At 40.5% G+C, this 13,850-nt stretch overlaps 1 protein-coding gene across 2 annotated transcripts in view; it reads right to left on the bottom strand.

The window, feature by feature from the left end:
- Positions 1–13,850, bottom strand: part of VCL (vinculin) — an 86,120-nt gene that overhangs the window by 43,315 nt on the left and 28,955 nt on the right. For both annotated transcript variants that reach the window (XM_056531259.1, XM_056531260.1), the window contains exons 2-3: positions 4,697–4,767; positions 4,224–4,374 (exon numbers count right to left, since the gene is read on the bottom strand). In XM_056531259.1, coding sequence (XP_056387234.1) covers positions 4,224–4,374; positions 4,697–4,767 — 222 coding nt within the window. The remainder of the gene's footprint in view (positions 1–4,223; positions 4,375–4,696; positions 4,768–13,850) is intronic.

The following is a 13,850-nucleotide window of genomic DNA, read 5'->3' as shown; positions in this document are numbered from 1 at the left end:
CGCCCAGTTTAGAAGCAAATCACCATAGTAAACCTCTTCTAAACTGGGCGGTTCCCGAGACACGTGTCATCAGAGAGCACTTAGACAGAAAAGAACAACCTTAACTTCAGAAGCTCATAAGTACTGAAGTGATTAAGATTTTTTTTAATAGAAGTAATTTACAAATCTGTAACTTTCTGGAGCCAGTTGATATATAAAAATCGTTTTTTCTTGGATAACCCCTTTAATTAACTGACAATTTGGCTGTAATCTTGTTGTTGTGGTGCACTGGCTTCATAGGTTAGCTTCAAGCATTGGATTCATAGATTAGCTTTAGGCATTGGCTTAATAGAATCACCACAAGTGTGCCATAATAACGAGATTACACAACAGAGAAAGAATACGCTAAATCTACAAATGTGTAAAAAAAAAAGGTTGTTAATGAAAAATATTTACAAATACACAGAAGGAAAAAATGTACATGACCATATGTCAAAAAGCACTAGTGCTTCACCAGTACTTGGCTGAGAACTATGGGGGAGATTAATCAAAACCTGTGCAGAGGAAAGTTAACTAGTTGCCCATAGCAACCAGATTGCTTCTTTCATTTTTCAGAGGACTTTATGAAAAAATGAAAGTAGTAATCTGGTTGATATGGGCAATTGATAACTTTTCCTCTGAACAGGTTTTGATAAATCTCCCCCTAAGTGTAAAAAACAAACATGGTTTGCCACTATTTTTTATTTTTATTTTTTTTATTTTTTTACACATCGGAAAACCTATGCAGGAAAAGTGGAGCAGGCCTCTGAAAAATGAAAGAAGCGATCTGATTGGTTGATATGGGTAACTGCTCCACTTTTTCTCATCACAGGTTTTGATAGATCTTCCCCATAGTTCTTAGCTACTCAGCAAAAGCCACACCGAACTAACACTTCAAGTAGCCGATTTGTATAGCTGGTTATAAATACTGGCTTGGATAAAGGTTTATAGGAACCATTTTAAAACCAACCTATTCTTCCTATAGAAATAAATAAAAATTCCCTCTTCCCTTTTATATTATATGTAATAGGTTTGGTCCTAGATTGAGAACCTTTATGACACTTCATCCAATAAATAGGTTGTCAGCAGCAACAAATCTAGGATATGCATCAACTATTGTGCCTACATGTAAGTACAGTGATCCCTCAATTTAAAATGGCCTCAACATACAATATTTTCAACATACAATGGTCTTTTCTGGAACATTGTAACTTGAAACCAGACTCAACATACAATGTTACAGACAGTTCAGATCTGCAAAACGTGTCAATGGCAGGAAAAACTGACCAATCAGAATGGGCATTCACTGGTAAAACCCCTGTATTACTGAAACGCATGCACTGAATTCATGTCTGGTAGCACCCCCTACAGTACAGGGAGGTATTACATGTTCTGTACTACTCTTTACCTGTGCCAGGGATAGCTGCTCCAGGTGAGGGTGGCTCCATTTACCTTTTTTTTTTGGGACACAGTGTGTACTATACAGGACCCTGAAGAAGCCCCTGTCCTCTACCTAGACTGTGATTACAGCTCTCAGCAGATCTTTCTTACTTTTACATGTAAGGATTTGCTTTATCTTTATTAGTTATCTACTTATTTGTCTTTAATCCTCAATTTTTCTTATTTTTGGATGACATTTTGGGGGCTTAAGAACCAATTACCAAGTTTCCATATAGAGTTATGGCCCCAACAAACAATGGACGTCCTGGAACCGATTAATATTGTAACTTGAGGGACCACTGTAATACCAACACACTAATGAACAGGGGACTGGCTGACTTAAAATGGTTACTTTAAATATAGGTTAGCAATGTATGGGAAATCTATATTTGCTGCAGTTACAAATCATTTTTCTACTTTTAGATCTGTGATGGCAAACTTGTGGCACATAGGGGGCCTGTCTGCTGGCATGGGAGCCATAGGCTTGCCTCATTGCTCTGGGGTGGTCTCTCAAATACATCAGCCCTCTGCCACTTTAAGAGAAGTGGCCGCTAGTAGCAGAAGTGGCACGTAGCAGAAGTGCCGTGACCCCGCCCCCCCCCCCATGGTGTAGGGATAATGCTCACAAAAATATCACAATGTTGGGATAATGTGCACAGTGACAACATACAGGCTGTGTGTATAATTCCAGTACTGTGACATCACTGTGTATTATCTCTGTGCTGTGACATTGCTGTAAGTATAATTTCTGTACTGTGACGTTGCGGTGTGCACTATCCCTGTACTGTAACGTCACTATGTATTATCCCTGTACTGTAACGTCACTGTGTATATTATCTCTGTATTGTGAAGTCAATATGTATTATCCTTGTACCTTAACGTCACTGTGTATATTATCCCTGTACTGTGACATTACTGTGCATTATGGCTGTAATAATGGCTGGCTACAGAGGGTCCTTTATGTACAGTGTTCAACAAAAATTGTTAGCCACTAACATACAAGAAGGTGCTAAAATACAAAAATCAGCCCACAGAATTACTAGAACCTTCAGATTCGTATGTGAAAATGTAGGTTAACCTATATTTTCTTTATAACAAGTCTTCGGAACAAATAGGTGAGTATTAATTGAATACAACACATGCTCAATAGTCTTTTTGTCATGGACGTCAATGCATCACTCAGATACTAGTACATTTAAAGGGGTACAGATTTGTAAATTACTTCTTTGTAAAAATCTTAATCCTTCCAGGATTTATCAGATGGTGTTTACTACATAGGAAGTACTGGAAGGATTAAGATTCGTAAATAAAACTAATTTACAAATCTGTTTAACTTTCTGGCACCAGTTTAAAAAAAAAAAAATTTCCACCAGAGTACCCCTTTAAAGAGATCACACTGATGTATAATACTCAGTATACACACACTCTTGTTCAGACCTTCAAACATCATATGGTACCAAATTAGGGTCACAATTACACCCTCATCCACAAACTCCCATATATTCAGCACATGTAGGTCTTTATTGGTCAGTGTATCATACTAATACTTCTCACATTATTTAATGATGATAAATGGCATTAAAGTAGTACTCTGAATAAACCTTTTATCTATCCATTGTGCCCGGGCTGCAAAAAGTAAAATAAACTTTAACTCCTCTTTCGCCGCGCCGATATCCCTCTTTTGTCTTCTGGGCCCCGCCTCCTCCTTGTTGCCCAGGCCCTTTACACGACACTGCGCTCAGCGTATCAACAGCCAAGGCCAGACATCTTTGTGGCAGGTGATAAGCTGAGTGCAGTGTGACACGTCAGGCTCCAGGATGCGTAAGACGACCAGGCCCGGAAGACTAGAGTGATATCGGCGCACTGGGGAGCAGTGGAAGGCGAGTTGGAGTTTGTATTTTTCTTTTTGCAGCACAGGCACAATGGATATATAAAAAGTTTAATCAGCATACTCCTTTAATGGCCACTAGCCTATAGATATATATGACAAATCCACAAAGGTTGTGGTGCACCACAATGCCCTGACACCTAAAGTCCTATATATCAGTATCAAAAATAAATAAAATTCCAAACAAAAGAGGAGCACACTGAAAAATAGCCTACCCAGTCAGAGACCACACAGCACCAAGAGACCAGCATCCAAAAGCAAACAAGGCATTTGTGTGACTTATTATTATAGAGAACCCAGAGGTTTAGCTATAGGGTCATGGCCATGGTGCAAAAAAATCAACTTGGGCCCCAAACGCAAATTCACCATAGCTTTCTCCATGCTGCCTGTGACAACAGAATCTGTCCAGCTGGCATTAAGTTAGTGCCTCAGGTCTTGCTGTTTGCCTAAGGCCCCGTTCACACTACGGAATTCTCGCGGCTGAATTCCGCGAGCAGAGATTCCGCCTGGCAGCCGCTGCCAAAGATACTTCGGCGCTAGGGCCGCGGGGCACTGAGCCGTCACCATTGACGGCTATGGTCCGCTTGCGGAATCCGCGCAAAGAATGAACATGTTCTTTCTTTGCGCGGAACACTTTCAGCGGCAGAAATGTCCGCCGTTGAAATTCCGCAATGTGAACGGGTCTCGCGGAGACCCGTCCACACTAATGTTAAAGTTCACACCGCGGAATTCCGCCTGCGGAATTCCACGTCAATTCCGTAGTGTGAATGGGGCCTTATAGTGCATATTGCTGTAAATATTTATGCAATAATGGAAAGAAAAGTACAAGACTGTTTAAGTGTGGAAATCAATTAGGAAAAACATAACATGTACCTACCTCAGCTTCATCAAATGTCAAGAGCAAATCTGACGTGCCAGAGAGTATTCCTCGGGAACCATCAATGAGATAATCACGAGCTGGAACAGAGTACGGGTCAGCATGGAGCATCTGAGCAGCTTGGACCAGCTTTGCACAAGCATTTTCTACTCTGTGAGGAGAGTAAATTTTGACATCAGCGGCACTAAATAATTTTTATCACTTGTAGTTTTCATTGTTTTAAATTTTCATTTCTTTTTAAACACATTCAAAAATAAAACACTGCCCATCCTGGGTATAATAGTATGAACCTTCTTGAGTATCACAAACAGTATTATCCTAGCTGTAACCATAACATGCAGAATTAGGACTCAATCACACTTCGTACTTTCCAATCGGAATTCCGCACTGAAATTCCGATGCAGCAGCCTCTATTATATAGAATTATATACACACACATGCATACATATTGTGCCTCCTTATGCAGTACTTACTTGATGAACGCAGGAGGCATGTCTCTTTTCATAATCTGGTCTTCAGTTGTCTGAACTGTCTCTTTGCCAACCTAAGATAGAACAGTAAAGAAACATTAGCAACACACAAACTGGATGAAGCAAATACTTATTAGCCACTTCCTAAGAGTAGAACAGTAGTAAACAGCTACAAAGCAATGAACTTGGTTGACCACAATGCTTCTATAAGCTCTACTGTCTAAAATGTCCATCCACAAGTATTATACTGCTTCTCCCATAGTCTGACCCTCCTAATAGCAAGGTGTACCAGAAAACTGTATACATTTGACCAGGTAATGTTTCTTCAAAATCCCATGAGGTTGGTAGTTTATAGAATACAGGCTCCAGCTAGTCTGGCATTGATGACCATACTTTTGTCTATCAGATTACTAGAATGATCATTCAGAGAAAATTTGCTCACTTGATTTTATGCTTCAATCTATGGGCATTTTCATACACAGAAGCTACAACAGCGAAAGTGGCAATATTATTGTAGCTTAAAAAGAAATTGTTGAAGGAGGGATCATGCAGCAGCCTTGCCACGCAATATCGAACTTACCCATTCTGTTGAATTTTAGGTTTCAATATCAAATGCTTTAAGAGGCCAACTGTAATAAATGGAGATTTTACTGTCATTAAATGGCTTAAAGTGGTTTCTTGATACAACCTTCTGTTCTTGAGAAATGGTTAAGAGTTTGTCTTATTCAGGGAATCAGTCAAAAGGGTGTGAACTTCATTTTAAAGGGGTATTCCGACCTTAGATATCTTATGCCCTATCCAAAGCATAGGGGAAAAGAGGTCTCATCACGGGGGTCGTGAATGGAGGGGGCGTGGTGTGATGTCATGTCTCCATCTTGGGAGCAGCGCCCGGCACAGAATGCTGGGTGCTCCACGGAGATTGCAGGGGTCCCAGCAGCCGATAAGATGTCTAAGGCTGGAACACCCCTTTAATAATGGGGGGGACAATCAGGTGATGGGCGGGATTATACAGTCAAGAGGTGTGAATGTTGTATACTGAAGGGTATGCATGCCTAATACACACCCCCTAACTGTATAATCCCACCCATCACATTATTGAAATGTTCTTGCCCATCTTAGTCCCTGAATTATCATAAAATATAAACACACATATCTCAGGAACAGTAGGGTGTTTCAAGAAACAGTAAAAAGCTATTTGATGATATCTAATTTTGTGTGGTTGGCCACAGGTGCTTTTTAAAACAATTGTATAACAAAAATTAATTGTGACCCTTATTTTCATTATGATCCTCATTCTGGTGTTCCAAGTAGCTTTGGGGCATTTAGGGAACCGATTGGACAAATTAAACCCATACAGCCAATTACTTAGATCATTGTACACTGTGAAACAGAAGCCATGGAGCTTGTGAACAGAGCCCAACATTTCTAAAGAAATTGCATTACTAAAATATCCCATCCAGAGTGCTATAGAAGCAGTACGGAACATAGATCTAACAGCTAAAGCTGTATATACATATCACAATATCTGTCTGCAGGAAGTCACCACTATAGAAGTACATTTCCCTTTGACCTCAATGAATTTCAGGCAGTGAATAAAATGAAGCAAAATGTCATCTTAAGAATGAGTTTCTTTCACAGCTGCAATTAGATGAACCATTACCAAAGTTTTCCATGAAGAACACAGAAGGAAGCAGGGGGCAGCAAGTATGCACTTGATAGTTAGCAGTCATTGTCAAAAAGCTTTAATAAAATCACAAATGTTACTGTACTACACACTACAGCAGAGACAGAGGGAATATTGATCACTGTGGAAACTAATTTTAGTCATATTGATAGTCAATAGGAGATGCCATTATCTTGAGCACATTGGCAAGGTCAATTCAAGGACTTCATAAAAAGGAATTCATGTTTTAATTTTAATTTTTCAACCTGATCATAAAAATACCAGCACATTAGTGAAGCCTGACCAACAGGCATAACAGGACGAGAGAAGGAGATGGCAAAGAGGGCAGAGGTGGGCATGTAATTCAAACATTGTTCCATATGAAAACAAACCCTAGCACATCTGTGTAGAGTACAAGAACAAGTTTAGATCAGCTATGTCTAAGTTTAGAGACTTCACACAAAAATTACTTCTATTTGATTACTGGTGTACTCAACTTTACATCTATTGGAGGGGAGGGAGCCCCCATAACAAAGAATATGACTTAAGAGGGGTATTACAAGAAAAAAGAAAAAATACACACACACACACACACACACATTATATTACATTATATTATATTATATATATGTGTGTATATTATATATATATATATATATATACACACACACACACACACACACACACACACACACGCACACATATATACAAAATGCGATGGCCTCTCAGAGGCCATCGCATGTTGAAGGCAGCATCAACATACGATGCTTTTTTATGTCGGGGCCATCGCATAAACGGCTATCTGGCAGCGCTGACTGCTTCAGTTGCCACCGGATAGCTGTTTACGGTGCCCGTGAGCTCCGGTGATGGTCACTCACCTGTCCTCGGGGCTCCAATGCGTCCTCTTAGGGATCCTCTGCATCGTTGGTGCTCTCCATCGACGTCATAACATCACTGCGCACGCCGCCCCGTCATCCAATAGGAGCAGCGTGCGTAGCGACGTGATGGCGGCGACGAAGAGCGCGGTTGCAGGGGAAGTAGAGGCCTTGCTGGAGCGTCGGAGACACCTCGGGGACACGGCAACAGCGATGGACGGTGACATCCCGGGCAGCGGTGATGAGCGGTGACGGTCCGGAGCGGCGGGGACAGGTGAGTACAACTTCCTCTAACACTGGTCTACAACCTGCGGACCTCCAGATGTTGCAAAACTACAACACCCATAATGTCGCTACTGGGCATTGCTTATACCACCTTGGTTCTCCTTTCTTCTTTGGTTTCCCCCGGATATGTATGCCCAATACATTGGACATCTATACATGTTTGTTTCACCTTTTCTCATTTTGTGAATTTTTATGTTTTTTAAATGTTTTTGTGTGCATTTATGTTAAATAAACCTTGATATATTGATCCTTATACGCTTTTTTCGCTGTTTTTATATTTCATAGCGTATGATCAGTCGCCATTGGTGATTGCTGTTTTTTATTTCCTTCCAGCAGTTATCAGCTGCTGAAGTAGAGTTGTTCTTTTCTTTCTGACAACAGTGCTCTCTGCTGACACCTCTGCTTGTTCTAAGGAACTGTCCAAAGCATTTGCGGTTTGCTATGGGGATTTGCTCCTACTCTGAACAGTTCCTGAGACAAGCAGAGGTGTCAGCAGAGAGCACTGTTGTCAGACAGAAAATGAGCAACTAAACTTGAGCATGTAATAACTACTGGAAGGATTAACATTTTTTCTGGAATACCCCTTTAAGCAACATTTTTAAAACCATTAAACAGAAAAAAAACAGCTTCTCACATTGCAATGTCTATTAACAACTTTGCTTCCATTTGAAAGTCTTGTCACACGACATCTGCAAAATACAGATGGGGGGGGGGGGGGGGGGCAGGAACCCAAAGCCATCAGGGAGTTGTGTGATAAGTAATAGCGGTGAAGCATGCCAAAAATTTGACTACAGAGAACTGTCATTCATTTGCCACAAGCAATAGACTATATTTTACAACCCTCACCAGGTATTCAGTTGGCTCCCAAAATAGTAGTAGGGAATAATAAGAAATTGATGTACCCCACCATTTTACCAAAATAGTGGTGTAAAGATGAAGGAATCCAAGGGGTATCAACACTAACTCTTCACTTTACTAAGGTCCCAGACCCACACCAATAATATTTTCTTAACATGTCAGAAGAACTTAAAACTGACCCAACAGACTGTATTTAAAAAGGATAAAGGCATGCCATGGCTGTACAGGGCTTTTGAATCCATATAGTTAATTGCCTCTTCCAGCACAGAGATATCAGAGCTTGGAAAAGGAATGCAAATTAGGCTTTGGAGGTCTTTAAAGGGGAACTCCAGTGGAAACAAGTAGAAAACAAATCTTTTCAAATCAACTGGTACCGGAAAGTTAAACAGATTTGTGAATTACTTCTATTAGAAAAAATCTTAATCCTTACAGTACTTATCAGCTGCTGTATACTACAGAGAAATTTGTGAATTTATTTTCTGTCTGACAAAAGTGCTCTCTGCTGTCCGTGTCAGGAACTGTCCAGGTTAGAAGCAAATCCCCATAGAAATCCTTTCCTGCTCTGGACAGTTCCTGACACAGACAGAGGTGTCAGCAGAGAGCGCTGTGGTCAGACTGGAAAGAACTTCACAAATTTCTCTGTAGTATATCTGTAGCATACAGCAGCTGTTAAGTACTAGAAGGGTTAAGATTTTTAAATAGAAGTGATTTACAAATGTGTTTGTTTTCAAATCAACTGGTGCAAGAAAGTTCATTTTTTTCACCAGAGTTCCCCTTTAAAGACATGACAGCCATAATAGGTCACTGCATCGTACAGGTGTAAGAATGGTCTATGTAGAAGTAGGTTTAGAGAGCTTAGAAGAAATAAATGTAGCACACTATATGCTGCCCATTATTTATACCCCTTTGTGAAGTGTTCCTGGAATATTTTTAGTCATTCAGCGTCCATATCCAGAAAGCTTATCAATGTATCCACATAATAGCACTGCTGGATGAACCAAGAAGGAAGGCTTTATATTGTTACTATTTAATTATGTACAGTAATGCGGACTGACAGTAACAAGCAGAAGTGTATAGAGAAATGCAGCAGCCCAATTTTAATGTTTCACCTTATTCTGGCCCACTCCGGAGATAGCATGACTATATTGTTACACCCGTTGCAGATATGCTGCAAAAGAAAATGTGCCAAAAGTATAAGTGGATCCTAATGAAAGGGAAAAATCATGGAAGGTTTTATACTTCCGTTTTACAGCTGGATTGACTCCTGCGTTTGCCATATTTTCTGCTGCAGAAAGTCTGCAGCTTAATTGCAACGTGTTCCTACCCTTAAAGGGGTACCCCTGACCATCTTATCCCCTATCCAAAGATCTGATCGTGGGGGTCCAGCCGCTCACCCCAGCCATCATGCCCCTTCCATTCGTGATTCATGTCCAGGGATGTGGAATTCCTATGGCCCGATGCCCGGGACATGCAGTTCTGGGCGCCAGGCAGGTGAATTTTACCGGCCCTTAGCCCGGCTTCGGGCAAGCAGGGCTGGACCTGACAAGCGCGGCCGCGCTCAGAGGAGTGTATGGAGCAGGCTCTGGACTCCTGCACCCTCCATGCTCTGCAGCCCCTGGCTGTTCTCAGAAGCCGGGGACCGCCTCTAATAGCCAGCATGCGGCGATCGCAGTGGCTGGCTATTAACCCTTTAGATCGCCACTGTCAAAGCTGACATCGGCATCTAAACAGACATGTGAATGCTCCCTGGTGGGCATTACTAAAAATTCGCACATTTTGTTGCACAGGCTAAAAAGTCGCAGAGGGGGAACCATACAAAGTGGCGTACTGAAGTCAAAGATATGATCAGGTGCACGTCTTTTTACTCCATTAATTTGTGTGGTGGGAACTGTGTACGTGCACCAAATTTATCAATGGTGCAGGACGTGATAAATCTGGTGCTGATCACATTTCTTACATCAGTACTCCACTCTGTATGGTGATTCCTCCACGTTTTGTAAGCTAAGTCAGGGCTGGAGTAGAATTGCGCCCGAGTTAGTGCATTTGCACCGAAAGATGCAACAAACTGAAAAGGCGCACATCATACTTTCTGACCACTGCATGATATGAACTGAAATCACCACTTGTTATGTTCTTTTTAAAAAGAACACATATAGTTTACTTGGCCACATGCAAAATCTGTCAAGTACAGTATATAGGTAGAACCACAAGAAAGCTCAAGACAAGAATTACAGAGCACTGGATTAACTAGACATTTTCTTGACCAGCATCAAAATGATCTTTCCAATTTTGAAGTTTTGGGAATTGAAAGGGTCTCTCCATGCTGCAGTGGGGGGGACTGGACTGCCAAATTGAGCTCTCGAGAAGCCTTTTGGATTCTCACCCTCGACACACGCTTCCCGAATGGCATGAACACTAAACATGATCTTACTAACCATATTTTTCATTTTCACCATTTTTATTTGTTTTTCTTTACCTAGGTTTTGATTCATATACATATTTACATATCACTGTAGTTCACCGATTGTTTATTTATTATTATTTTATTTACATACAATTAGTAGGTCCATGTCCACATCATGCGATTATTGCAGCATTCTATATATGCGTCTAACTTTCCAGCTACTTGCTATATACCGTACATATTAATTTATGATATTCAGATTTTGTTGGTAATCTCTATACATGCGCCTTTTTATATGTATGTTTCATCTATGTTGTGATTACATCGTAGTGCTACACATATGTATGGTGATACTGTCACTACGATGTACATCATGGGGGACATGTATCAAAGATTTTACCCCTGTTCTGTGTGTATTTTTTTGCGCAAAATTTTGCGCAAGCCCTTTTTTTGCGCACGTTTTGGTAGAGCATGTCCTCCAGATGTGGCTGAATCAGGGTACCTTGCAGTGACATCTATAGTACACATGGATTTATTAACTGCGTACTTTTTTTTTACACCACAAATTTTGCCGCAAGAGCTGTTTTTTTTGCGCAAATATAAGCCATCTTGGACTTAACGTAGCAAGATGCTCTAAATCATTGATTCTATTTTCCAAAGAGTGGATTTAGGAGATTACTATATTTACCTGCAATTTATGAAGCTCATTGCACTTCTGCACATAATTTATAATTCGGGAAAAAGGGTAAAATGCTTCTACCATACACAAATAATGATACATGTCCCCCCATATTGCTATTATAGCTGCACACAACAGATGTTACTATTTTTACTTAGATACTTGTGTTTAGTATAGTATTTTATTAGTCGTATAGCATTTAAACACATATCAAACTATTGGCAATTGAACATTCTCCTCTATTCGAGTTCTATCATATACAACAAATATGACTAACTGCTGCTATCCACAGCGTTTGTGTGCATGCTTTTGGAATTGATACATGTGATCTATTTCATTTCACATAATGCCCTATACATCTATGCTAGTTTATTTTTATTATTTTCTTTTTTCTTAGTTTGCTCTATTTAATTAGCATATGTGCATATAGGGCTCTATACACACAGTTGCGTTTACATATGACGCACACACTCTCATACAAACCTCCTTACCTAGTGTCCAGTCCGTGTTTTGTGGCTTTTTGCCAGCAAAGCATGGACTGTACACGTCATTCATTTTCCGGCTTCCAGCTTCTCTGGTTCCGTGGGGCTCATTTAGGATCTACACTATATAAGGGGCACATGCTCGTATATTCTTGTGCTATGACTAAGAGCCAAATCCGTCTCGAAACGCATTGGTTGCCTTTCCTTTTGTGTTTTAGGAATATGGATTTCTGCTGTTTTTAATCCGATGAAATAAAAGTCAAATCACACCACAGTTCCCGTATAGGTTTTCAATTTGAAAACCAAAAGGAACCGTACTGAAAAAACATATGCATTGACTCTCCATTGAAAACCGTATGCCAAAAGATGCCTCCCGGTTGTGTCCGTTTTGCATCCTGTACAGTTTTGCCAGTTTTTTTCCCTGTACCCAAAACTGTAGCCTACCACGGTTCTTTGGTCCGGGTGAAAAACCGCATTGAAAACGTATATATTATTTTTAACATGGGAGTCATTGAAAACTGTACAGAACCGTATGTGCGTATGGTTTCCACCATGCGGTTTTTGACTTTGCACAGTTTTTTTCTTGGAATTTCAAACAAGTGAAACTGTATTCATAATGGAATGAAAAGTTAAAAACTTATACTTTTTTTTCTTCTAAAAAAACAGATGCAACCGGACATTTTTCAAACCATATACGGTTTTCAACCGTATACGGATTGAAATTTGTAAACACGTTTTGATACAGTTTAGTCAGGTTTTGAGGAATCTTTTTTTTTTTTAAATAAAAAACCTGATATGGGAACTGTTTTGCAAAAATATTGTGTGAACCCAGCCTAAGAAGTGCTAGTCCTATGCACAGTCACCCAAAAGTAGAAAATTAGGGTTGGGGAAGTATAGGGGCCCCTGTACACAAGGGCTGGCTTTTTCAAGAAAGGGTAGGTTTCTGTGCTTTATATAATATAAATCCTACCACTCCTCTATCACTTCCACACTAAAATTAGAAAGAAAAAAAAAAAAAACACTTTATCACCTATTCTTTTAACAAGTCATAAATGTTAGACTCAGTGTGGGGCTGACTGCTGGGACTGCATTTTCAGTTGCTTTTATAACCTCACAAGATAGACCACACATGGTTGACAAAGCTAGAGCAAACAGGTGATGAGGTCAGGCTCTCAGCAAAATTATCCTGTAGATAGCTAATGTTAAAGTTGGGAAACCCCTTTAAACTGAAATGACATAATTGATTATCATTGAGTATATGTTCACCAAAAGTCTAGCCTCTTTGTAATACATATTCTAATGCCATCTGGCATGTATTATGAAGCAGCTTAGCTGCTGTTAATAAGTACCTACGTTTGAAGGAATCTATGATCTACAAGTGGAATTTCTTCTAGGGAAAAAAACCAGCCACCTACTGAAAACTGTGTGATATAGGCAGCTGCCTCCCAATGTCATCAGGAAAAAAATTTAAAGCTAAGGGCTGGTTCACATCACGTTTTCTCCCATACGGGAGCGCATACGGCAGGGAGGAGCTAAAACCTCACGCTCCCGTATGTAATTCATTTCAATGAGCCGGCCGGAGTGAAACGTTCAGTCCGGTCGGCTCATTTTTGCGCCGTATGCGCTTTTTCCCCCGCACCTAAAACCGTGGACAACCACGGTTTTAGGTCCGGTTGTAAAAGGGCATACGGCGCAAAAATGAGCCGACCGGACTGAACGTTTCACTCCGGCCGGCTCATTGAAATGAATTACATACGGGAGCGCATAGAAAGGCATACGGGAGCACGAGGTTTTAGCTCCCCCCTGCCGTATGCGCTCCCGTATGGGAGAAAACGTAATGTGAACCCAGGCTAAGTGAGGCTGGGTTCACATCACGTTTTTGCCATACTGTTTTCAATCCGTTTTTATAAA

This window comes from Hyla sarda, chromosome 7 (assembly GCF_029499605.1).
Source record: "Hyla sarda isolate aHylSar1 chromosome 7, aHylSar1.hap1, whole genome shotgun sequence".
NCBI lineage: Eukaryota > Metazoa > Chordata > Amphibia > Anura > Hylidae > Hyla > Hyla sarda.
Note: the sequence above shows the minus strand (reverse complement) of the source record. Positions and strands in the feature narration are given on the sequence as shown.